Source organism: Drosophila kikkawai, chromosome 3R (assembly GCF_030179895.1).
Source record: "Drosophila kikkawai strain 14028-0561.14 chromosome 3R, DkikHiC1v2, whole genome shotgun sequence".
NCBI lineage: Eukaryota > Metazoa > Arthropoda > Insecta > Diptera > Drosophilidae > Drosophila > Drosophila kikkawai.
In genome coordinates, this window is record NC_091731.1 from 30,607,835 (window position 1) to 30,634,527 (window position 26,693).

Here is a 26,693-nt window from a genome sequence, read left to right on the forward strand (position 1 = left end):
AGCGATAGACGCAAAAGTGGACAGCCCGCAGTACGGCCGACTTTCAGCGTTTTAGTGTGCCCAGAGTCAAGGAAGCGGAAATCTTCGCGTCTGTCTTGGATTTTTACAATAGCCGGCGGGCACACTGCCACGAGATAAATATTTTTCAACAAATAAATAAATAAATAAATAAATCTTGGCGGTTAGAAACAAATCAATGGACAGCAGCAACGATCTGTCGGATGAGCTGATCCGCCGCCTCAGCGTGGGCGGGGCTCTGGGTAAGCCGGATCCTTGGGATTCCCAATTGGGGACGCACCTGTTGTAACTGTGTGGCTTGTTATTTTCAGAGGAGGTGATTGCCAGCGAAATCTTCCAGGAGACGACCATCTACGAGGACAGTAACGATGTGGAGGCAGAGGCGGAGCCGGATGACATCATTATAGTGCACATGGATATCCGGGAGCCGCTCAGCACGCTGAGGTTAGCAGTTCCTAGACACCAGCAGGGGTTTATCTCACATCTCTTCTTCTTTCTACCCGCAGGAAACTTGTTGAGCAGAAGATCGACGTGAGCCTCAATTACTACACATTTTGGCTGCAGGATGCGCAGGAGGTGAGTGAACCGAGCTCCTATGGAGTCTTTTTAACTTATATAAACCTCTTACCCTTTCAGCTGGAAGCGCACAAGAACCTGGTGGATCAGTGCGTCAAGGGCGAGGGCCTGGTACAGATTAATGTGCAAATACAAACCATAGGCAAGCGCATCAACATCGCCGATGTTCTGAAACCCACGGAAGATGCACTGGCTGCCCTGGCCTCGGAGGAAGGGACGGGCCAGCTCACCCCGCCCGAAACCGCCAGCAGTACCAGTGAAAGCTCCAGCAAAACGCCCACGAAACGAAAGATCAAGGAGGAGTCTGAAGACGAGGGCGTGGAGGCCGGCAAGGAAGTGAAACCAGTCCTGAATTGGGTGCTAGACAGCAAGTTTAAGCGGGAGCAGGCGCGTCTGAAGATACCCGAGGCAGCTAGCGAGTGGACGCAGTCCCATGTGACCCACTGGCTGGAGTGGGCCGTCAAGCAGTTTGAACTGAAGGACATCAACATGAGCGACTGGCAGATCAACGGCCAGGAGCTGTGCAGTATGACGCACCAGCAGTTCTCTCGTAAGCTGCCCCGCGATCCCGGCAACGTCTTCTGGACGCACCTGCAGCTGCTCAAGGAGTGCAACTTTGTGTCCGTCGTGCACAAGCAGGCGGAGGAGCTGAGGAAACCCAAGCAGCCCAGGATTATGTCGGCCACAGGGGGGTCTGTATCCCTGGAACAGCGAATCATGAGGAAATCCTACCAGAGTGTAAAGAGTGCCGATTGTGAGTTCATCGAAAACCCACCAAAAAGCTTGTATATATAACATTTTTCCATTTGCAGCCGCTGAAAGTTGTTCTCCCGCGCCACAAAGTCCCACCAACTACACCACCATAGGTTCCGGCAACAATGGCCAAGTGCAGCTGTGGCAGTTCCTGCTCGAGATCCTCACCGACTCCGAGCACACGGACATCATCGAGTGGGTGGGCACCGATGGAGAGTTTAAGCTGAGCGACCCGGATCGCGTGGCCCGTCTGTGGGGTGAGAAGAAGAACAAACCCGCCATGAACTACGAGAAGCTGTCGAGGGCGCTTCGATACTACTACGATGGGGATATGATCTCCAAGGTGTCCGGCAAGCGGTTTGCCTACAAATTCGACTGCGACCTGCGCCTCCTGACTGGCTACGATGCCCGGGAGTTGTCCCGGCTGGTGAACGAGCGAAAAAAGTCGCCCGAGCATCTGGCCGCCATAGAAGCCATTAAGGAGGATACATGACATGGCGCGATCGTGGTCAAGGTGGAACCCGATATACTCTGGAAGTACGAGGAGCCTTAGCGCCGACTGACCTGGTCGGAAGGCGGCGCCTGCAAAATTATACAACTTGTTACGTATTTTACACTCTTAAGGCACACGATTTTATTATTCAATTCGTATTCGTTAAGCTCCATAATCTCTGTCTACCTAAGCTATGGCTATAAGTATAAACACTTTACTCTTAATCTGAATAGTATCTATATAGTTTGTATATTGAATATTGTTCGTTACATGATTGTTGCGATTTTTGTAAAATCCATAAAACTAAATTCATTTCCACGCGATTTCCATTTGCTTTTTTTCTTATTTTTTCGGCTGTTCCTGCACGGCATCGTTGTGTGTTGATGATGGTTTTGTTTGTTGTGATTTTACGTGACTAGCTGGCTTGCTTAACTGATCTAACTAACTCTAAGCGTGGGCATTTAGCGGCTCCAGCTAAATGGAGTCGATCTCGCTGATGATGATGATGATGATGATGGCCTGGCGGAATGTGCACGCAAATGCTCCTCCCCCGACTGAACTGGCGCTAGATCCTATCGCTAGCCCCGTCAGCCGGGATAATACTTCATTACATTAAGTTTTGAGTTTGAGTTTGAGTCTGAGTTTGTGATGCGGCGGTTACAGCTCCGTGGTGATCTCGTCCTGCGGTCGAAAGCCCAGCTTGTAGAACTCGTCCTCCAGCCAGAGCGAGCTGGCGTTGAGATCACTGATGAGATTCCCGCTCTTCAGCGTGTTGAAGCTGCTCCCAAAGGGATCCGAGGCCCTCGGCTCCTCGAACTCGTGCAGGCTGATCAGCGATCCGAAGAGGTGCAGCTTCTGCTGCGCCGAGGCGCTGCTGTTCCTGTCCCCGGCCATCAGCTCGCCCACTCCCTGAGGCGTCGCTGTCGGCGTCACCTGTTGCCGGAAGATGCTGGCCTGCTGTAGTTGCTTCTTCTTCGCCGGAGCCGCATAAAGCACCTCGTGATGACCACTACCGCCGCCGTGAGAGGCCTGGAAGAAGTCAATCAGCTGGCCCACCTGGGGCTTGTACCGCTCCAGAGCTTGCTCAGACCAGGCATACAGCCGGGACCAGTCCGGCGGAGGCGCTGGAATCAGCTCAATCGGCCTGTTCAGCAGGATGAGCAGCTTGGCCAGGTCCCGGACAATGGGCCGGTAGGAGTTGGCAGCCGCCACCTCGCCGGACAGATAGAGCTTTCGGATTTGCCGGCGGGTGTCGTTCAGCATGGCCAGGAAGTACTCGGCATTCGGTCGCATTTCGTTCAGCTGCCTCATAAAGTCCGCCCGGTCCATGGTGTTTTCGTTGATCAGCTTCTGCTTTACGGACTTTCGTCGACGCTTCCTTTTCACCAGCATCACGGCCACAGCCAGGAGGGATAGGCAGACCAGGAAGCCGCCCAACAGCCCCGCCAGAGCGGCCATCAGCGGACCAGAGTAGCCCGTGGGCACGCACACTCGTCCCATGAACTCAGTGTGCGCTGACCATTGTTCCAGGTAGTCGGCAGGGCACTGATCCACGCATTGCCTGGTGTCCGTTACCAGGTACATGGGGCACTTGATGCAGCCCGCCTTATTGCAGCGCTGGCAGTGGGAGCTCGTCGTTGCCGGGCAGCCTGTGGATAAACAAGAAGATGGGAAACGGAATTGGGTTAGTCACTCTGTGGGTCACTCTTTGAGGGAGAGCCTCAATTAGCGCTGATCAGCATAATTGTCCCCTCATTTGCATGGGAGCACAGCACGAGCACAGCACTCCCACAGGCAATTGTCCAAGTTAATGTCAATGAGTTACAGCATCCCCAAGCCAAAGGGGAGGAGGGACTAAAAACTACACTTGGAATTTAGAAGTCTTTTGTAAAATTATTTTTAAATTCCAGAGAAGCCAAGTTATAGGAAAACCTTAACTAATTTCTTTTATAAATACATTTTAAAGTTGATAATATATTCCCTTTTTTCTTTTCACTATAATTTCTATGTATGCAAATTAGACAACCACTCCACCCAGTAGCCAGGGCAATTGAACCCTAACTATGATGTCAAACGCTGAACCCATGACATATCTCTCTGACATCTCTATTTATTCTTCGCTGTAAGTCTTGAGCTTTTGTCTCACTTGTTTCCCTACGATTTCAAGGTGACGTCAACAAACAATGTTTGACTTTTGGCTGCCCAAACCCTAAACGCAAAAACCAAACAACATTAGCATATCGCCGCCCCCTGTCCGCCTCCGAGAGTGTTGGCTGGGCAAACAGTAAACGGACAAAGAGATACATATTCTAGGAACTGGGAACAGGCAGACACACTTATCTGGAGGCTAAAGCGTCGTCAAGATCAAAAGCTCGGGAAGCCGCCGCCAGTTGTCAACAGACGACGAAGACGACGACAACGCACTGAGACTCCCAAACAGGCCAGAAGTTGGCTGGTACCGCCTTATCTCTGACTTCTCTGCCTCTCCTGGCAGCTGGTTCTGCCTGGCCCATTTATCTTGGGCCGCGGTTTTGGAGGTCCAAAGAGCTGGGCAGAGAGACACAATAACATTGCACCACGTACACTGCCCATTGCCATGCACTTGGCGTCTGTTCAGGTGGCTCAGCATCGTCGTCATCATCAATGGCATTAACTTGTTTATGCGCTAATCAGACACACACAGCCCCCAGGCGGGATTCGGAATCGGGACTCGAGCTGGAGCCGCCACGATCACCTTGGCCATGGCCCTGGCCAGTTCCCAGGCAGGCGGATAATCAGATGTAATTCGTAATTGATATTGCTCAGTGGCCAGTGTCTCCGTTTCTGTGTCTGTCTTTCGGTATTCCTCCGCCTCCCGATCGCGACCGATCTCTCTGGGGGCTGGGCGTGCAGTTGATCAATGATAATTGGTTATTAAATGGAAGATTGCCTTTATTCCGCCTGTCAATGTCGGCTGGCTGGTTGGCTCCTCTTCTTCTTCTTCAGGTGATCATGTAAATGGCCCGGAATTGCAGACTGCGGACTGGCGATATAAATAATGATGTCGATTGGCCAAGGCAGGGGGGGGCAGAGCCGGAGCTCAATGATACATATATGGCAAAACAATTTGTCCATTGCTATGAACTCGAGTGGAATAAATGCATGGAAGATCTCATCTCAGAGGAAGATGGGCCAATTTGTGGGATAACTTTGGTTCTCTTCTGCTCCTTGGTTATCTTAATCGCAGCCAGATCGGATCGGATTAGAGCCAGTAGACTTAATTCACTCAAATTATTCCATGATTGAATAATCTGATTTGGGGCGTGTAATCGTATTCAAGTTTGATATTTTATGGCCAGCCCATTATCGATTCTGGAAACCTCATCTTGGAGCGGTGTCACGCCCAAGAAAATCTTCAAATTTCTCTTCACCTGCTGCTGCCCAATGATTATTAACTAAATAAGAGACTGTGTAGGCATAAACCAGAAATAAAACTTTGATGACTACAACTATATTTACGTCCATCATCATCATCATCATCATTCATAGTAATGATCATCAGTTTGGGAAAGGCGAGGAATCCAAGGCCCCAAAGACAATGTTTAAACTTTCTTCTTTCCTCTCGCATGACTCAGAGAATCTGCGGACAAGCTCTCAGATTTTGGCTCTTAGCACATGACGTGCCAAGTAGTATCTAGGCGTGTCGGGCCCACAGATTTAGATACATCCAGCAAAACAGATAATCGACAAATTACTTTCACTCAAAACAAACAACAGAAACACAGAATACAAAAGCGAAGCGACGACGGCCAGCTAGGGCCATAAAAAGCGAAATAAAATGTTTATCGGACAATCACCATCAAATGAAACACGCATAAAGTAAATTCATTAGATCACTTTATAACTCGTATATCCAGCAGATAATTGGGTGCCCCGTGAGGGTAGCTGTTGGGTCTATTCTGCCGCACAAAGGCTCAAGGTCGTTCCAAATCAGAGGGTTGCGCCGCAGCGGAAAATGTATCTGAGCCCAAGCCGCTGACAAAATGTGGAGCTCGATTCCGCTGATCGACGATCGTAAATTGTAATTCGCCGCCAGCATAGACAATGCCTGGTCACTGTCATGGGGTTTTCAGTACTGGGTACTTGAATATTGTAGGGTATATTGTATTGGCAGAAAATAAAACAGGAAAAGAAGGGAAATGGACCTTTGAGAATCATGATTATTTCATTAGGTTTTCTGGTATATTTATTTCTTAATTTTCATGAAGAATGCTAGGTATATCTTAGTCTGTACTAACCCTACTCTGCGCTTTTTTTCAGGAGAAGGCAAGGCAAACACTTGGCTCTTGTCTGTCAATTAGGCATTTGACATTTGCATAAATAAGAATAAGAACAAAGGTTCTGTGCAATGCACAAAGTAAATAAATATTACGAAAATCAAATGGCATACTTTATGAGGCACTTCCTTCTTACTTCTCTTCTCTTATTGCAAAAAAATGCCATGAGCAAGCAAATTTTGTACTCTTTTTTTTTTAGCAACTAAGTTGCCATCAGCAGTAATTCAATTTCTTTTATGTGAAGAAAGTCTTTTTGGGCAACAGGAAAAAAATTACCCAAATAACACAGTAGAGGCCATCGCGGAGGGGGACACATGAAACAGGGCCAGTTCAAGCTGCGCATGGGCAAACGGCGTTTATTAAAATAACGGTACTTAAGTACGCCCTAAGCAAACTGCACTCCAACTCCAGTCGCCGACATGCAACTCACAAGAAAACAAAATATAAGGGGCACCCAAAACCCATTGAAAAACAAAAGAAAAAAAAATTGAGAATGGGCGGACCTGGGACAACGGGAAACCACAATATATAAGAAAAAAGAAAATACAAAAATCGACAGGGAAAAGAGACCTTTAATAAGCATTTTTTGAGAGACAAAAACTAAAAGGGGAACGGAACCAGAAGAACTCTCTGTGTGATCTTCTTGAGAAATAAAAAAAAACTGCCAAATAAGCAAATGTGAGGAATATTTTTTATTGCATTTAGAGTTTCGCGGAAAATACTCTCAGATCTTGATGATTTTGGCATTAGAATATCATAAAATCAGAACTTTACTTTAGAAAACAAAAGCAAGAAAAATAAATACGAAAACTTATATTTTTTTAAATTTTTGATATGAAAAAATCAGCAGAAAATAAACCTTGGATAGGGTATTATAATTTTAGTCAAAAAATTTAACTTTAAAAACATTTAGATTAAACGAATGACAGTATTTTAGGTCTTATTGAGAGCATGTATTGTTCCTCATAGTTTTGGTTGGTTTTTCGAGTCAGATCTGTTACGATTTTAATCAACTTAAATGTAGTTCAGCCTCTGATTCAAGCTTTTTGTTCAACTTTAGCCTCAGCCTTTCATTGAACCGACTTGGCCGCCTTGCCTTTGATTTGATTTAACTCGATTTCCAGTATCATGACCAAGCTCTACACACCCCAAAGTTGGGTTCATGAACTCCAGAAATTGCTGCTACTCATAAATATAAACAAAAACTCCGAAAATAAAACGATTCACTTCACCAAGGAGCGCCGTACCGCCGCCCTTCTCCTCGCTCAATTGCGTTTTTAATTGCCAATACATTTCAAACACGTCAAATGACAATTTATTATGAATTATTATTGCTTGTATTTATTGTTATTTCGCCTGCCTCCAAATTATACGGTTGAGATCTTGGCTTTTCTTTAGATTTTGTTTGGTGTTTTGTGATAAATTGCCAACCCAAAATATACAAAACAAATCAAAATGCTTTTTGCATTTTTGCTTATAGTTTTTTTTTTTTGTATTTTTTTTGGCAACAAACATCCGTTCGATTTTTGTCATGATTGTCACGATTTACTTGCTGGACAAGACAGACTTTGAGTTCGATTCAAGCACGGACTGAGACGGAGTTGCAGACCCGGACAAGACTTCAGAAAAATGTGAAATAAAAAATTAACTTTTGTTATTTCTTCACTTTTTATTGGGCTGTTTGGCAAGTAATTAAAATGCAGCTGACAAAATGAAGTTTGTCTTTAAGTCTTTAGAGATGTTAGCAAGTTAAATTAAATATATTTTATATTGAAAATATATTTTACAAAGCTTCTGGTTAAATAAAGAAACAATTGAGAATTTAGATAAACTTCTAGCTTATATTTTCCAATGAAAATTACTTTAAAAATATTTTTAAAATACTCAGGAAACCTTTACTACCAATTTATTCTTAAAATTCCCCGCCCACATATTTTGCCCAAGAATTGGAACCGCAATATTTTCGGACCGGCTAATTGCCCGCGACATGAACACGATGTGAATTTATGGCCAAAGCTTTCGGCATGTGGCCAAATTAACACCTCAAAAGTCGCCGAGGTTTCCTTTTTCATGACTGGTGACAGATATCGGGAAACTGATTGGAAAAGCGCAGACTTGAAGCTGCCTTTTTTTTTTGTTAGCGGTTTTTAGCCACTTTTTGCTAGTGGCCCGGCCAGTTGCTGCCAATTGGCAACATGTTTCTGGCCATAAAAATCAAATTTACAACTGCAGCAGCTGTCGGACTGTTATTGTAACTATATATTGAAGTGTGTGCTGGTTAATTTAGTGCCCAGTGAACGCTGATCATGCGTTGGCCCGGGAGTTGTTGCTTTGCTCTCTAATTGCCGGCACAGCGCGAATAACTTGACATAAATGCATGTTGGGTTTAATTGTTTCATGTAGACGCTAGTTCCTTGAGGGGCAGGCCCACACACAGCGGCGTGAGTGAGTTCGAGAAATTCTTAAGGAGAAAATTGTCACAAATTAAATTGGCTTGCAAGTCACAAAGGCACAATCGGCCACTGATATTTGCATAATTTCTAGATATACTATACACAAACACACACCTAGCTTCACCTGCATTTGCATAATAAAAAGATACTGCACCGATAGGCAGACAAGTAAATAAATAAATTAGTAAATGCAAATGGTTAAGGGGAAGAAAAACAACAAAAACCATAAAAATCACCGTAATAATAAGCGATAATGACAGCTTTAACTTGACTTTGGCATTGGACTTGATTGAGCAAAACTACATCGAAATTCAATCAGTCAAAGAGGGTAGGAAATCTAGGGGGGGTTGAGTGGGGAAACTCTTCACGTAAATAATCCTCCACAGAGATCTCGATCTTCCAGATATCACTGAGCAAATTACAAATTTAATACATATTTTACTGCGTAGGTAGCTCTCTGCTTCATTAGAGAACAACTAGCCCTCAGCTTTATTAAATGGGATACTCAATTTTAATAGTCTGGCCCTGGGCTTTAGTACTTAAATTTTAATGCGTGCTTGGCTCATTAGGGAAAACGATTCCAGCTAAACTTTGGCTATGTTTAGTTCTTTAACTATAAACAAAACAGAAATTAGAGAAAAATCTCTAGAAAGCAAATCTTGCTTTCAGCCTCCATCTCCCGGCTCAGTTTCACAATTCCTCAGACCATCTAACCATATATAAATCTAATTTTGCAATATGTCAAGTAATCTGATACGCACAGATGTACATACAACCGACCGCCTCCCAATCCCTGTCCAAATCCAAAGTCATGTCCAAGACAGAGACTGAGCCCGTCTAAGCCAATTAGCCAACAAGTGACTCCATGCTGATTAGCATGACGAAATGTCGTAGCATTTTGGTAAGTAGACAAAAAAAAAAATCAAAAGAAATATCAAATAAAACACGGTGCCCCATGGTGGGTGAATGGGGCAATGCTGTGGAGCCCCCGAAAAAAAAAGACCAAGCTTAACACACAAAAAGCCAAAAGTTCAAATGGTTCAAAGAGCCGGCTAGGCGGTTTACATCAAATAGAGCCATTGATAGAGCAGGATACCCAAAGGGGAGTTTGGCTAGCAGCAGCAGCCACAGTGCTCTGTGAAAACAAATACCTGCACGGCAAAAAAATGCGACAAAATCTGCTAAAAAGTTAAACACACGCCACGCAAAAAACTCGAATGCTGAGCACAGAGGCTTAGCCATGAAACTTTTCAAGAAGGGGTTTTTAAGCAAAACGGGCTTAGAATAATTTTTTAAAATCCAACATTTTCATAGAGGTTCAAACCCCTCTTAAACTCTCCCCTGACAGCAGAGTGGACACTGGCACCAGAGCCTCTGGACTCGGGACTTGTGAACTTGCGCAATACCAGGCGACGCATGCGCAAGCTGCCTGAGGAAAATCCAGCTCCAGCTCCAGCTCCCCGGAGCGGTTACAGTCCACTTAGGCTCCCCCAGATACCCCCCCTCTCAAAAACGGTTGCACTTTTCGGTCTGCAAATTGGCCAAGCTAAATGCTGACTGCCTCGATAGCCACAAAACGTGGCGATAATTTGGTTTCTCTCTTTTTTACGTGTCTCCACTGCATTCCGGTTTTCTGCGTTTTATCAATTAATTTGAATTTATTCAGAGGCGTTTAATGTTTTCAATGATATTTCTTGTTGAAATGAAATCTAATGAAGTTGACAGCCCGTTGGCTGTTCGGTAGCTTCTCTTGGTTTTTGGTGGCGAAAGTGGCCGATAATGTCAGCGGGTTGTTCAATTAGCTGCAAATAATTGCAAAGTTGGGCACTGTAAAAAAAATGGGCAATGGTAATTTGATAATAACTAAATATTTGTATTGCCCGATTTTTAAATTCCCATTTTATTCTTTTAAAAACATTCATTCTATGTTTTTAGGAATGTTATAGGAATTATAACGATCTTAGAATTTCCTAAAAAGTAGTCAAAAACTATGCAAAAACTAAATTACATTGTAAAACTAAAACCAATTTTAAACAGATTTTTATTGAATTTGGTGACTTACAGGGTATTAAAATTTCAGTCAAAACAGTGAAGGAGTCGTTTCCGACCCCACAAATCATATATATTCTTGATCAGCATTAGAAGGCGAATCTTTCTAGCTAAGTTGGAAAGAAAACAATTTTTTTCCATTTTTTTTCAAAATTAGATAAGGGGTAACATCATTAAAATTTTCAAAAATGAACAAAAATTTTGATTTCTTAAATTTTTTAATTAGGTAAGCAGAATTAATATTTATTTAAAAACTAGCACAGAACTGCTTTCCGAATTGAAATTAATGAATTTTTGACTTAGTTATAGTATTTTTAAGATTTCATTCAAAACCCTAGTAATTTCTTTAGCACCCCCTGTTCTGTCATTTCTCCATTTTCCAAAGTCTTATTCACCATTATTAAAATTAGAAAACAATACATAATTCATTATTACCAAAAGAAAAATACCTCCTCCAACATAGATATTAATCTCCCAATCTAATGCTGAATGAAAGCTAAATTCAAATGCTACTCCCTTGAGGGCAATTGAAATTCTTGTGTGTGAAATATAATTAGGTATTTGTATGGCAGCAGCTAGCTTCCTCCACTGCCGATGGACATTGGGTGATAAAAGGTTTATTTATTGCTTGTTTGTTGCCCATTTGCAAGCCAGCAAAGCCACTTCCACGAGGTTAGTTTTACCAAAAACCCCTGAAACAGACAAAAAACCTTTGTTGCTTCTTCTGTTCGCGCTCAGACCTGGTTCAATCAATTATGATGGTTATCCTTTCTTTGGCATCGCCATAGAAATTGCTTGACAAACGGTAGCAGGAAATTTTTCTTTTACCAAAAATGAGAGTAACAACTACGACAGCCACAGCTTCCGTAATTTACAAAAAAAAAAAAAGAGATATGTACAGAAAACCCTGATGCACAAATGAGCAGAGTCATCCAGCTGGGGAGGAGAGGGACTCCATCCAAGAAAATACAAAATACAAGACACAAAATACAAAATACAAAGCAAACAGCAGAAACATGTTGGCACGAAGTCCAATGTTATCCAAGGTAGCCCAGACATGTCGCTTGACTTTCTTTTTAAGGTCGACGGCGGTAGCTGCCTCGGCGGCTCATTAAAAAATGTTTTACGTTTCTTTCTTTTGGGACTAACTGGCTGACTGACAGGCGAAATAATTAAATTTTTTGAGCGAATGATAAGCGATACAAACTGTAACAAATGCGTAGAAAGTTGCATTTTCTGCCACTGTTTTTTTGTACATTTTTTTTGTGGATTCCACTCATGCATATGCAAGAAGAAGGAGGAGGGCTGGACTTTGACTTTGTTTTTCGGAGATAAAGTGTCAATAATGCGGCAGCCGACAGCTTCCACATGTCACACAAATCAAATCGAACAAAACCGGCCAAGAGTACTTGACCGAATTCCGCGCAGACCAGACACAAAACACACAGTGCCACAAAAAGTCCAATGAGCGGCTCAAAAGCCAAGACAAAAACACACACAGAAAATGTAGGAAAAAAAAAAACCCCTTGGCAGAACATGCAACTTGCAACACCAGCATAATTATTCCTATGAGAATTCCAAGCCTCTCCTCTTCCCAGACAGATCTTGCCTTAAGCTGGCTGCAAAATACTGCAATTTGTAAATCAAACAAAGTCCGAAACGGACACATATTTGCAATTAAATAAGCTGAAAATAGAATTCATGTAAAGGCCAAAGTTAAGCTGTCAAGTTCTTGGTGGGTTGGCCAAAGTTAAGACCACATAAGATACAAATCTGCAGTGCTTAATCAACCTACTTTCAAATATTGTTCTAGCTGTTTCTTTAACCCCAAATTTTAGCCATAAAAATACTTAGGGCTAAGCCCCAAAAGCTACCAATTTCTATTTAAATTCCTCAAAAATCGATCAGTCTTCATTGAGGCTCATGAAGAATCTGGTTCAACAAGACCATTCCCATTAAGTCTAGCTGCTCCTCATGAAGCCTCAACTTCTTCAATTGATTTAACGGCTTTTAAGTCATATTACCCATTTGAAGTCTTGCCCAAACACACTCAAGAACCCATGAGAAATAAAACGCATCTGCTGAGATTTGTTTGTTCCGATTGGGAGGCAGGCAGGGCTAAAGCCTCCCTCCGAACGCCCTTCCCAGACCCGCATGAGCTTGGTTGGAAAATAAATATTTTCACACATGGCAGCAGGCAGCAACGGAAATATTTTGCTGTCATGGTTAAAGGAAAGACTCAGGCAGGGAATATATATATGCGCCTGTCCGTGTGCTATATATACGTTGATCATAATCTGCCAGCGAACACGACGACGTCACAATGTCGCCACCATTTCGGGGAGGAGGTACTTGCCTGGATCGTGATCCAAAGAGGGGAGAAATATGGCAAAAATCGTGCAAATAAAGGAAGAAATAAAGCAAACACACACTCGACTCGAATCGTATGTGGAAAGCTCGGAAAATGCTTCCTTGAATGGTGTGTGCGCGCGCGAGGCTCCATCGATCGGCTATGTTTGAGTATGTTTGAACAATTAATTTTGCTTTTTCGACTTGCCTCGGGGAGCTGGGGATTTTTCCACCAAGATGAAAATGCGGGCAGACGCGGCGGCCCGCGAGATGCTGCCCAGCAATGTCAGTTTGTATTTATGGCCAAGTCTTCCAGATGATCATCGCCATTACGATTATGATGATGACCATTTTGGCTTGCGGAGTTCTAGTGGAAAGCCGTCTTTTACTTGCAATGCGGATTTCCACGGAAAGGCAATTTGATGACGCCAATAAAATGCGCTCACAGGCAATTGATTGTTGTCGACGCGGCCGCAGACATGCGCTTCTAATGGCCTCAAGACCCGCTCGGATTGGGATTCGGATTCCAGCTCCGATTTGAGCCAAGATCGGACTGGATCGGGCCACCTCCAAGAAACCGCAGCTGCAGCATTTGAGCCGCCACACAGCAACTCTCGGGCTGGCACACACAGCTGACAACTCCAGTGCCACTTGAGCCTTCAAAACTTGCAGCTTGAAGTGCATTTTAGAAAAATACAATGGAAAAGAGTTAAAGAATGCGGCAAGACAAGGCAAGTAAGGCGTTTTGGCCAAATTTGTACCCTGTAATTAATAAATTTGTAAGTTAACTCAGTAAATTTCAAACAGTTAAGAAAGTTAACATAACTTTTAGGGTGAAGATGGACTATTTTGTGCACTAATTATAATTAGCTTAATAAATCTTTAAAGGGTATTACTGCCTACATAATACAGCTCTTTTAATCAATATCAATAGAAACTTTTATATATAATTTCAAATGCTATACATAACCCATAATACCCTTCGATTATCATTCATATTTCCCAGGGTATCACATCACAACAAAATATATATATGGTCCACAGAGGCTTGAAAGCTCTTCAGAGCATTGAATGTGAAAAATACTTGTAAGATGCATCAACTCTTTTTCGCTTTGGCAGTTTGAGCTCAAGGTAATGTACGATTCGATTTTGTAATTATGAAAAATGAAGCTAGGCCTGACCCACGATCCCGAACTGAACTGGATTCCAGTTCCTATCTCCAGACCAAGGAGACTTTCACCAACTTAATGTAAGGTAAGAAAACTACAAAAAAGTAAAAAAACTTTCCCGCTCTGACTAATTAATGATTCCCTGAAAATGCGTAGCAAATTTAGGTGTCAGAATTTGTTTCAGTCCGCTGCTGTGGCTGTGAGTGCAACATGTCGCCGAACATTTTGAGTTTGAGTGCAGTAGGTCACTCCGTCACTCAGTCACTCTGTCAGCCGGCAGTTGGCTTGGGCGTGCCTTGTCTATATATTGTTAATGCCATTAAACCGTTGCCCGTAGACTGGAAATTTTGTTTAAATTGAAACGCCCACGAGGCGGCCCCGCACAACAGCAACAGCAACAACGACAACACTTGTTGGCCAAGAGAGCGAAACGCCAATGTTTGAACACATGTCTATGTAAATGCAACCCACGGCAGTTGCACTTTGAACGCTGCTTTTAATTACCCAAAAACAAAAAGAGACACATAAAGAACCAAAGTAGCACTGTAAGTACTCGAAAAGAAGGAATCGAGCTTTCAAAGTGAGCGGTGGTTGGGCCCAGCAGCAAAAGGTAATGGGCGTTGTGGAGTAAATGTTGCACTTTATTTGCAAGAGCCGCGAATGGAGGAAAGTGGGGTAGTACTCATGGGCCAAGGCCCATTGCAGTGGGTTGAGATTATGTGGTACTTGGGCTTACAGGTGTAAAAACAATTTTTAACTTCAAACTGACAGTTCTTTTAAAAGGAGAGACATGTTAAGATAACCCTATCAAAGTCGTCAAGATAATATATATCTTCCTAGCAATTTTCATAATTCGTAAACACCCAAGTCAAAATGTTAAACCATTAATCCTAATCTAATTAGGCACTTCCCCATCGAGATGGACCCAAGGTTAACTAGAAGGTATTTCCGTGCCGCAACCGCAGTGTTCCGTTCCAGCCAAGCGGAAATGGCCACAAATTGTGGCAATAATTGCTATCGCACGTCGACTGTGCAGTTCAAACGAAACGCAGCAAAGCAGAATTATTAAATTCAATCTCTGAACAATTTTCACTTTTATTAAGTAACTGCTTGGATTTCTCTAAAACTGCAGCCAAGTTGAAAATAAAAAGTTGCCTAAATCAACAAAAATTAGCAGAGTTGCCCTCAGTGAATGGGTGAAAATACAAGGAGAGTGTTTCCCAGAGGGGAAATTGCTGCTGTCAAAATAATCCGCGGAGGCGGACCACAGCAAGTGTCAGTGAATGACATTTTTATGATGGACATAATAATACATTTTCATGAAATGTAACATTTTCATTTTACCCATGATTATGAAATTTCCGCCGGCAAATTGGTAAGAGTCAAGCTTAGCTCAGAGGGGGGAGAAGTCATCTCTTTGGGGCAAGGATTTGGAGGTACGTTTTTCGGGGACATGAAAAAAACCAGCATTTGGCCAAAATGGCAAATGCACTCGAGTTGCTGCCTCACCACCACCAACCACCTCGGCTCGGTCTTTGGGCCAACGCATTGACATGGCTGACACATGTTTCGGTTTTGGTTTTCGCTTGAGCAACTTAATTTGAATACGCTTTTGGCACTTGGCTAATGAATAATTTTTCAGCTTTTCAACTTTTCCTTGTGGCTACGAGTGTATGTATGTGCATGTTATTATGGCCAGCCACGACGACGACGACCAAGGGGAAAATGTTAAGATGTTTACCTGCAATGAGAAGAAGAAAAAAATATTAGTTTTCATGGAGGAAGCAAAAGAAAAAAGGCCATCTCAGTTGACCCTTCCTAAATTTAAAGTAATTGTATTTCACATTTTTCTTTCGTTCAGCGACAATTTGCCAGTGCTGACACCCACATCGAGTTATCTCTAGTTAATTGATTGAGTTCAACAAGTCGAAGAAATAATAAAAATCAATTTAAAAGTCTCATTTTGGGGTCAAGCGCGCCGCTGACTTGCTATGGCAAAAATCAGCTGAAATTCGAACACAAAAATTATTATTCGGTGTTATTGCGAAAAGTTGTTGAAAAATTATTATTTTTACAGTTCAGTACGCCGATTGTTGTTGCTATTGGTTTCGGCTTGTTGTTGTCATTAACACGCCAATTTAGAGCTATTCATTCATAAATTGCTTGTAGTTTTCGTAGATTTGGCAACTCATGCGGCGCTGTGAATGAGAAATATCGGAAATATTGCAATCGCTGTGCCCCAAAATGTTCAATCAAAAACACATTACGTCAATTTTGATTTTCATTTATTATACAAACTTTACATATAGAAATCGAAGCGTTCATTAATTGCGCAATGAGCGGGACAAACATTCGTAAACATTGCGTGACATAATAATTTTTAATTATATTTGTGCCGAGTGAACTTGAACTCGGGTTCAACTGGCACATCTCCGAGAGCATGAAATCATGCGTGAATAAATTGTGTAAAATTGTTCATAAATATTATCAATAAAGAGACAATGATTCAGTCCAGACAAAATCGTAGAGATTATAAGAGCTTATATTATAAATTTTTAAACCGTTTTTAGTCATTGTATTTAGTGAATCTTGGGGAAGTTTGTGTTAATCATCATTTGTTTTATGTTGATGACTCAACAGGCTTGCCTTGTTCAAGAATTTCAATTCAAATTGACCGTAAATCTCATTCACAGGTTCTTTTTATTATTTAATTATTTTCAACACCTTTTCCTCTATTTTCTTCATTCCCATACTTAAAATTCCACTTGTTACGCGAGGTATGCATGTATATAAAAAAGTATTCAACACTCTCTCAAAATGGAAACTTCCAAAAGTCATAAAAAAGGCTAAAGATACAATAACAAAACCTTATAGGTTCAATGATCTTTATTGTAAAAAGAGTGTTTCCACTGAGGCTACCCTTTGATTTAAAGGGTATCTAAAAATTAGAGAAAATAGTCGCGTCATCCTCCTTGCCTTATCTTTATATATTTGTTAAATTTTATTGAAATAACTATATTTTTATACCCCAGAAACTATACAGAAATGAGGTCAATGCCAATACTTGTATCAGTAAACACAACTTTATCTTAAATGTTTACAAGATCTCATTTAATATCAGTTCAAGATAATGCCTATCTAAGCTAAGCCAAGTGATCTACAAACTGATTCTACCCAGTATTCTATAAGCAGTCTTCAAAAGCAGAGTATGTAATAGGTCTCTACTGATGATGGATTCTTGGAACTTTGGGACTTTTTACGACTCCTCTCTATTGCCTTCTGTGCTGACCCCTTTTCCCATGGGAGTATGGGTAGGGAATGATAAAGCTGCAGTGCTTTTTAGCAGTGGCAAGGCTGACGGCCATTAGTCACGACTCAGTTGATTATATAACAACACAGACGCGGTTCTTTGTAATGAGCAGCTTGGCGGCGGCTACCCAATGAATGCAAATACACGGCTAATTGCAAAACAGCAACACCCCTACTTCTCCATTACATGATATCATCATCTTTGTTGCAAATCGCTGGCTTTGGCATTGCATTCTCCGTTTCTCAGATTCTCCCTTTCTCAAGTGCTGCCGCGCCAAACGAAATTGATTTATTATGCCCCCAATGAGGGGCTCTTTAATTAATATATTCCGACCAACGGAAATAAATATACATGAAGAGAAACCATTTTTTAGTACTTTTTGTTTATGGCCAAAATATTACAAAACTGGCCAAAATTTATGGAGGGAACCGGCCAGAATTCCGCCGTCTGCCGTTCAATGTCATGCGGCGTTTGTTTAAATTAAGTTTGTATCCGATTCTCAACTGTATCTGTATCTGTATCTGTATCTGTAAGTGGCAACTGCTTCTGCTCATCCAGCACATAAATTGAGCAAGTTTTTCGGCCGTGTAAATTGGCTCTGTAAGTGGCATCCATTTTGCTGCGAAAAAAAAGAACCAGCTGAAATGAAAACATTTTTCGCCGAGAGTTGGATTCTTCTTCTACGGATTCCATGGCCTTTAATTAAGAGGCTCGCGAACGTTTAACGGTTCTTTGCTTAAGCAAATGCGAGCAAATGCATAAATTGTGGGGTATTTATAAGATACAAGTCGAGATCCGTCGATTAGCTAGCATTTGCACTGGCCGCACTCGCTCCACCGAATACAGTTGGCGAAATTAAAACGTCTAGCGAAAAGAATAAATGAGCAAACGAGTTTTGTAGATTTGTGCCGCTTAACGTAGAAATCTAAGAGGAAACCAGCTTTCTAGAGCTATTCACCGGATTGGCATAATCCGAGCTAATTCTGGAATGAATGTCTCTTCCCGGTCCAAGTCATTAACGCTAGATTAATACATTCATTAATCATCGTGAAAGAATACCGCTCTCTGAAGTGACAAATCGATTATGCAAATATTTGCTATTCCATTTTGGCCGTACTCTTGGGATATATATGATTTTCTAGATGATTTCCCTTTTTGGGGTTAATAAATTTGACAGAATTATGAAGCCAGTTTTGTAGGAAATTAAATGAAATGACGGCATGCTGAACTTTAAGTGAGAAATTTGATATACTAACAGAAATTCCAGCAGACTATTCAGTTGAATAAATAAGCTTTAAACTAAGTTCATTTTAATTCAGCTTTGTTAAGAAAGAAATATGTTACTATTACATCATAACAAAACTAATTATTTTGCATGCTATAATAAAGCTTTATTCATTAGAAAATTAATCCAAGAAAATAACAAAACAATTATGCAAATATAAACTGATCGGATTTGAAACTATTTATGGGTTTATTTAGATGGTTTTTTAAAGGTTAAAGTTGTAGTTTTTTTTTAATAAATACATATTTGAAGAAAAAGAAATAAACAACCAAAAAAATTTATAAAATCTATTAAACTTGAGCTCTAAATTAAGGCAAAAACTGGCTTCACAAATCCTCAATGATATAATTTACCATTTATCGCTGCAGTGTGTTTCTTTTTTTTTCTATTACTGGCCCACAGTTTTTGTGAACTTGCCTGGGAAAACGTTTTGCTGGCCAAGATTGGGGCTGCAACCCAACCAGCCAGCTCCAAGGGGCCGCCTCCTGCCTCACAATTTTCCCAATCGTGGCCAGTTGCGGGTTCTGCCGGCAGCAAAGACCTGTCTTCAAATTTATGCACATTTTTTTTTATTGGCATTTGCTTACTTTAGTGGCTGCTCGTGAAAATTCCGTTTCTGATAATTAAACACACTTCGAGTGTGTGAGTGCGCCTTGCAATTGCATTCTTTTGCCGCTCTGTTTTCAATGGGCATGTTGTTATTGTTTCGGCGTCCCACAAACATTTCAAAATTTAATTGAATTAAATTGTTGATTGGGGCGATGAAAATGAATTTTCATTGGGGGCAGGCACTCAGCCAACCAACCAGTCAGTGGGTCCGTCACTCAGTCAAGTCAACTAACTGACTGCCAGCTTACCAAGTGGATTTCCACGTTCTGATCTTGTTGGTTCAATGAGTTTGCATTGTGTCAATCAGAGTTTGGTGGAAACAGCAGAAGCGGAAATGGCCGGGCGGCTGGTAGCAAACCTAAATGCCATTAACTTGGCCAAAAGCACGTAGCCAAGAAGTACCATAGAAGCTGCCGGAGCACAAACGAAAACTTCCGCCACAAAAGTGGAGAAGGAAGCTCAACGCTCTTTTCTGATCTTGAGGAAGAGGAGGCAGGCCCTTAACTACCTGCTAAGCATTATCATTTAGTTAATATCTTCTCTTAGTCGGAGCAGGCCTTTGGCTGAAATAAGTTTAAGCCGCCTTAGAAACGAATTCACTAATATTCACCAAAAAGAATAACAACAGCAGCACCAGACTTCTTCTTTGGCCAAGAACCAGTTTTTGGCCAAAACACGTTTGAGCCTTTTTTTTTATTTTTCATTTTACTTTTTTTCTTTTGCCAAAAGTTGAGGCTATTAAAGCAACGCCGCTGAGTTTGCAGCTGTCCGAAGCCATATGAAGCCATAAAGAAAATTGCTCAAAAACCAAAAATTTCTTTATAATTAAATTTCGTAGGCTTCCTTACTCAAAGAGAGGATTTGAGGCATGGCCACACTTTCAAAATTAGTCGTCAGTTCGTGTTGAATTAATTTTCACAAAAATATCGCAGTCAGCAACTGTTGGCTGTTGGTTGCATCTGCCACTGTGGATGATGGCCCACATGCGAGCGGGTTACAGTTGAGCTCAAGATAATAGGGTTTTTAAGGCAAGAGAAATTTTTTTAAAGATTAAAACAGGGTTTTTCAATCTTTAAAATGGGTTATGGTAAATATCTTTGCTTTGCTTTAGGTTCAAATCATATATTTCTAATTATTTGCACATCTCTTTATGAATCAATATTTAGAGTCTTGCAAAGCTGCTAGTTTCTAAAATTTGTACCCCATCTGTCCATAGAGAGTAGAGGTTTACGCCGATGGTTAAAGGCATCGGCGGCGGCGTAGAGGTCAAAATGACTCGGCGGCGGCGGCGTAGTAGTCAGAAAGAACCGGCGGCGGCGGCGCGTCAAATAAGGCAAAAAGGCCATTTTAATGAGTTATTTATTTTTTTTTAAGTTTTATAAAGAACAATGACACTGAAGGCCGCGCTGAAGCTGCGCCGATGCCGCACCAGCGGCGCGCCGCGGCGCGCCGTTATTTTCATAATTTGGCGGCGGCGCGTCAAATAAGGCAAAAATCGGCGGCGGCGGCGGCGTGGCGCGGCGGCGTATATGTCTAATAGAGAGGTCTGACTCTTGAACTGAGCAAGTACCGCAAGCTGCAGCCGATCAGCAAGAGGCGATAAAGCCCACGGACACGGAGTCACAGTCGGAGTCGGAGTAGGAGACCGGGACTGGAACTGGGACCTCTTCCTCCTCCTGCAGAACAATGCAGCTTGGCTGTGCTTGGTTTGCTGCCGCAAGTTGCAAGTTGGAAGTGCAAGAGCCAGAGAGTCCCAGAGATCAATGACATCATGATGAGCATTCGGGTGGATGCTGCTGCCTCCTTCGGGTTCTCTGCTGTCATTCTGCGGCACGGAAGAAAGTTTCTACAGTTCCACAGTCGTGAGAGAGACTGACTAACTGACTAACTGACTGACTGCCCAGACAAACTGACAAACCTAACAGGCTCTAACACAGAACACAAGCTGCCGGGAGTTGTCTTCTGTCTGCCAGTTGTGCCGAGTCGTGACACCGAACAAATGTCAGCACTTGCGGGCGTGCGGCTTTGACTTTGAGCCAAACCCAGCTGAAAAGCCAAGCTACAAGCTATAAGCTATGGTTGAAGCCAGAGCCTTGAGGGTAGACCAACTCAACCAATCAATTATCTTGGCCCAACCGAGGAAAAAGCCAATGTTACAGCCGCGAAATTTGATATGGCTATGATGGCTTTCTGGGCTCCAATCGGAGCCTGCTAATGTGCGTTCTGCCCTCCGGGCGGCAATGACACACGAGGCTCAAAGACAAGCCGCCTTCAAAGCTCCGATCGGGAACATATATAACTGTGAACGATGGCCTCATTACACTAGCCTACAAGATAGATACATATACACAAAAAATGAAGAAAGGAGATCAATGGAATCACTTTGACTTAAAGAAGTCTTTAATAGCTCGTCAAACTAATATCTAACAAATCTTTTTAAGTCAATATTTATTCATTTTTCACACTCTTTTTGCCTTGTGTATTTGCTCTACATTTCCGATGCAACCCGCCTAGCCTTGGCTGCTTTAACATTAACCTTTGTCGTGGTCATTCATTGAACAATCTCAGCCCCTTAGGCACGCCCACAAACTGGTCACCAACCGCACATGGTCAACCGTCGCAGATACAAGATAGTCAAGTGTCTCGGCGCCCGCTATATTTAGATCAAAAGATACAGATACCCGGACTACAGTGCGTTTCAAAAATATTGAATTTCAACAAGTCATCAGTTAGCAAACTGTCTTAATGGTAATTTTCTAAATATGAGAACAAATTAAGTGACAAACTGGGTTAAGTGGTAACATGTCCATGACAAAGACAGGTAGAAATATCGTCAGGTTGTGAAATTCGCATAGTTTTGAAACTCACTGTAGTTACAGGTATAAAATATCAATCGCCTGTTGTTGGCCCTGGCCAAGCAATCGAATGTCAACGCTCGCAAAGACATTAAAACAAGAAAAGACGGCCCCAGCCTACAAAAACGTAGGTGAACTGAAGTGCCTGCCCAGTTAGCCTGGCTTGTTGGGAGCCTCTCGTTTTGTTAGAGTGGCACACGAACGATCAATCACCGCAATGTGGCCCAAAATATGTTTCTGTTTTGGCCATGTCTCCCTCTCTCTGTGAGGCACTTGGCCGATCGATCGAATGTGGGCCTTGAATCCCAGGGATTGTTGCAATTACGGTTAAGTAGAGAGCGGATGCGGGTTCATTATGCTGGGAAGACAAAAGTCTTTGACCTGCGAATAATAAGTATTTTCGTTCTCATTTACTTCTTTTTTTTTTTGGCAGGAACCGAAAGTTTTTGTTATTAAGCGTAAATTTAGATCAGATCTGTCAGAGGTGTTGAGAGATTTATGGATGGCCCAAGGCCCCGCTCTACCGCCTCTCCTGTCAAAAGCGGTCTATGGAGTGTGACAGATCTCCGGATTGGGATCGAAAGAGTTCTCTTGCCAATGGAACATGAAATTCACTTCGCCGATCGCCAGGCGAAACAATTTTAATGGTCGATCGAGCGTGTCGAACTGTTTGTTGACATGGACGGCTGGCTATCTCATGGATACGCATGTATCTTTGTAGCTGTAAATTGTATCTGCGCGCTGCCTTCTCCTCACATTGGTTTCTTTTCATGTTCTCGCCTCCGCCTGACTTTCGGTTCTGTTCCCGTGTCTTTTCGTCTATTTCTGTGGCTAATTAACTTGTAGCCTGAATGTGAACACACACATTTCTCTTTTCCTTTTAACACTTTTGTTCTTGTTAAATAAATAGTGGGAGGGGTCGGTGGGAGAGGAGGGCCTGCAGCGGCACGCTTATAAATTCATTTTCATGGGACATCAAACGTCAAATTGGGTGCGGTGAAAGTTCTTTGGTACACTGGGAACAATATTGAATTTATCTTGATAATTTCACATTAAATAATAAATAAAGTTTATGAATAACTATCAATTTTTACATCAAAACCTTTAATGACTCTTTCAGTTGCCAGTTTTTTAAATTCATCTGATATCTAAATTGTGTTACTATTGTTTCTCTAAATCTATAATGCTTATTTTTTCCTGTGTACACCTAGTTCGATGTTAGCATCTCAGAGTTCACAGAACTTTTGCCATAAATTTGCTTTAATTAGCCTCCATTTAACTTTGACTCTGCTCTTTTGGGCATTGGGGCTTCATTAGCCAAGAGTTTTTGTGCATAAATTACGCGATATATATTTAATAAATTATAAATTTTTTGGTGAAATGAACAGCCAGAGACAAAACAAAGCCGGCAAAAACAATCAAGTTGATCTGTTTGAAAAGTCATCGAAGAACCAAGGGTTCGTTCACCTGTCCCTCAAACCACAAACACTAATCGTATGCGCGGACAAAGAGCTAGGAAAGCCCCCGAGGGGGAGGCGGGAGCTAGAATAGGAGGGGTGGGGAGGTGGCTGGTACCGTTAGAAACGTGATAAGCCGAACAGCAACTAACGGTAGATGGGGAAAAATGCGCATAAATTGGTTGAAATTATGACAAAAACACAGACAGCGAGAAGTGTTGAAGAACAAGGCCCATATCAAGTGGAAAAGATCAGCACGCGTTCTTGATCCCCAATCACCTCAATCAATATCAATCGATAGCCCTTGAAAATGATCATTTTGATTCCATCTCCGAACCCTGATAATCCCCAGATGAAGCTGTGGAAAGTTAGGCATTTGCATATCAATATGATAGAGCAGATATACGGTAAGGAACATTAGTTGTCATCAACACACTTGAAATATTTTAGGACTTTTATTGAACAATGGAAATTCATTTTGATCATGCATATCTTTAGATATTAACTGCATTTTAATGGAGAGCGCATTACCGGCTTTTTAATTTCTGTCCGTCACTTTTCAGGCATGTAAACGCGTCTATAAAATATCAATTTTATGACTCAACACAGCCATGGGACGACGATGGGACAGACGCCCCCGACCTCAGGCTGCTGTAACTAAAAAGTCGTTTAAATAACTAATTTTAATGCCTGGCCGCGAAGAGAGCGGCAAAAGGAAAATCCCAAAAATAATTCCAACAGCATTTGTCGCCGATGATGAAATGAATCTTTTTTTCTTCTTCATTGGCGCCAAATGAAAATTTTTGGGAGAAAGAAAAAAAATCAAAAACCAACGCGGAGGCATTCAATTGAAAGAAAAGTTTTTAATAGCCCAAAATATTTTGGGTTATTTTTGAATGTGAATGTGCACACACAATCATTTAAATGCTGATCAAAATATTGCGACCATTCCGGAGATTACCTTGTAAGCGGCTTAGAGGGGGCTATGTATGTATCTTCCCAACCAACACCAAGCGTGTTGCCACAGATACAGATCATGGTCCAGTGCCAACAATGGTTGGCCGATAAGATAAGGCCCTTGCACACGACTCGACGACTGGGTGGGAAAAACTGGCACCGCCCCGAGGGGTGGGGCTGCATGCCATAAATTGGCATAAATTAGCCAGTCGTCGTCGAATTAGTCGATGCAAGGTAAGCGGGCATAACAACGCTACCAATGTAAATTTTCGCTGCACAGAGAGAAATAAGTACAATAAGGTTAACAATTTCCTAGATTTTTCAATATATTATATATCGTATTATAGAGCAAGATGTCTCTAGATTAGTTATACAAATAATTTAGGATACCATTGGGGAATACATATAAAAATATTATTCCATTTTCTTTGTGACTCATATTATTTGGAATATTTCAGTTCAAACTTAAAGGCACACTTTTCTATTTTGGTAAAAGGCCTTCAGTTCCGCATATCGAACAAATATCACGACCTCAATCATGCGCCTCTTCGGATTACTTAATTGCTTATATGGTTTGGGCCTCCAAAATAAAAGCGGATTACTTGTAGATTTTGAAAGAGAAAGGTCCCTTAAAATGATTTAAATTATTTCCTCAATAAAAATTTCATATAAAATCCAGCTAGTTACATTTTAAATAAATATTTTTTATTGTGTGTTCACTCATTGCTGCTTTTGTTGTCGCGCCTGTTGGCTAGATTTGCGTAACTGACTGAGTTAGTAACTGACTGACTGACTGACTGACGAACTGGCTGGCTGGCTGACTGACTGATGGATGGCTGGATGGATGTGCCCCCAGCCCATTTGGATTTAATTTTATGCACTTGGCTGTCTGCAATAATTGACTGTTTATTGGCAACAGCCAGTCGAAGTCGGCTTTTGGCTTTTTGATCATTTATCGGATCAGTCGCAGCCAGCGCCTGCCCATTCTGTCATATGGCACTTCGATATGCGGCTGGGCGATGCAATATCCCTGAGGGTGGGTTGCCGTGACAAATTGCTCAGTGCGGAAGCAATTTCTGTTAAACATTTTTACCTGCGAAATCGGTAATTTTTCTGCCTTGTATTTTTATAGCCAATAATTGTGGCTTTGACTTTGATTTCCGTGTGGGTGCCAAGCAAAGGCAGGCAGCCAAGAGATGGCTGGCGCCTCGGGTGTGGAGGTCACTTCGATGTTAAACGATTGGGAAATTGCAGAAAATAAATGCAGAAATTGTTTGAGGCTGTGCAAGTGAAGGAGAAGTGGGGAGAGAGGATATATGGTTTTAATAAAATCCACTATTATATTCGTTATAATTTAAAGTTACATTTTAAGCTTGAACCGTTCACTTAATTGATGACAAATTCCTCAGATACTTTTCCGCTCTGAAGACTTAGTACCTCTCTTTAAGAACCGGCCATAAAGCAATGTCAATGTTTGTGCATTTAACCATATCTTGAGGTTGTACCATTAATTTATGGGCTTCTTCGGCATGTGCATACAAAGGCCAAGAAAAGAAAGCCAAATTTCTAGGTCATTGTATAAGAAGACGAAAAGGAAAAGGCCAAAAACAAACAAACAAACCAGCAGCAGACAGACGTACACACAAAATGTGTTCGCTGGAACAAAAGTTATTTATGCAACTTGCTCTTTGCGGTTGCACGCCTGAAGTTCAAATGTCAAGCGACAGAGGAGCTGGGGGATCCAAAGAAATGGAGCCGCCGGCGGGGACAGGGCCAGAACATAAGTCAAAACTTGAAATAAAACATCTGGGCAACTGCTGGAGTCCCAGAGATTTCTATTTCAATTAGACGATGCATGTGGGACGTCAGAACCCATAATGAACACACAATAATGTTGTTAATTTTCAGTTTAGTTTGTTGGCCTTTTTTTCGTGGCTGCACATGCTCTGCATCTGCATCGGCATCTGCATCTGCATCTGCCCGCATCTGCAGCTGCGTTCTCGTCAAGTTTCCAAAATGAACTTCAACTGCTATGCCGAGATTC

The 26,693-nt window shown here is 42.0% G+C and overlaps 2 protein-coding genes across 2 annotated transcripts in view; one reads left to right on the forward strand and one right to left on the reverse strand.

The window, feature by feature from the left end:
• The first annotated feature begins 88 nt into the window (after positions 1-88).
• Positions 89-2,163, forward strand: Ets97D (DNA-binding protein Ets97D). The gene is made up of 5 exons (XM_017171252.3): positions 89-260; positions 330-462; positions 525-594; positions 655-1,348; positions 1,407-2,163. The coding sequence occupies exons 1-5, from the start codon at positions 197-199 to the stop codon at positions 1,838-1,840; spliced, it is 1,395 nt and encodes a 464-aa protein (XP_017026741.1). The 5' UTR covers positions 89-196; the 3' UTR covers positions 1,841-2,163.
• Positions 1,955-26,693, reverse strand: part of T48 (FU domain-containing protein T48) — a 31,681-nt gene continuing 6,942 nt past the window's right edge. Inside the window, exon 3 of the mRNA XM_017171253.2 lies at positions 1,955-3,489. Within this exon, the coding sequence (XP_017026742.1) occupies positions 2,498-3,489 (992 nt within the window). The 3' untranslated portion in view covers positions 1,955-2,497. The remainder of the gene's footprint in view (positions 3,490-26,693) is intronic.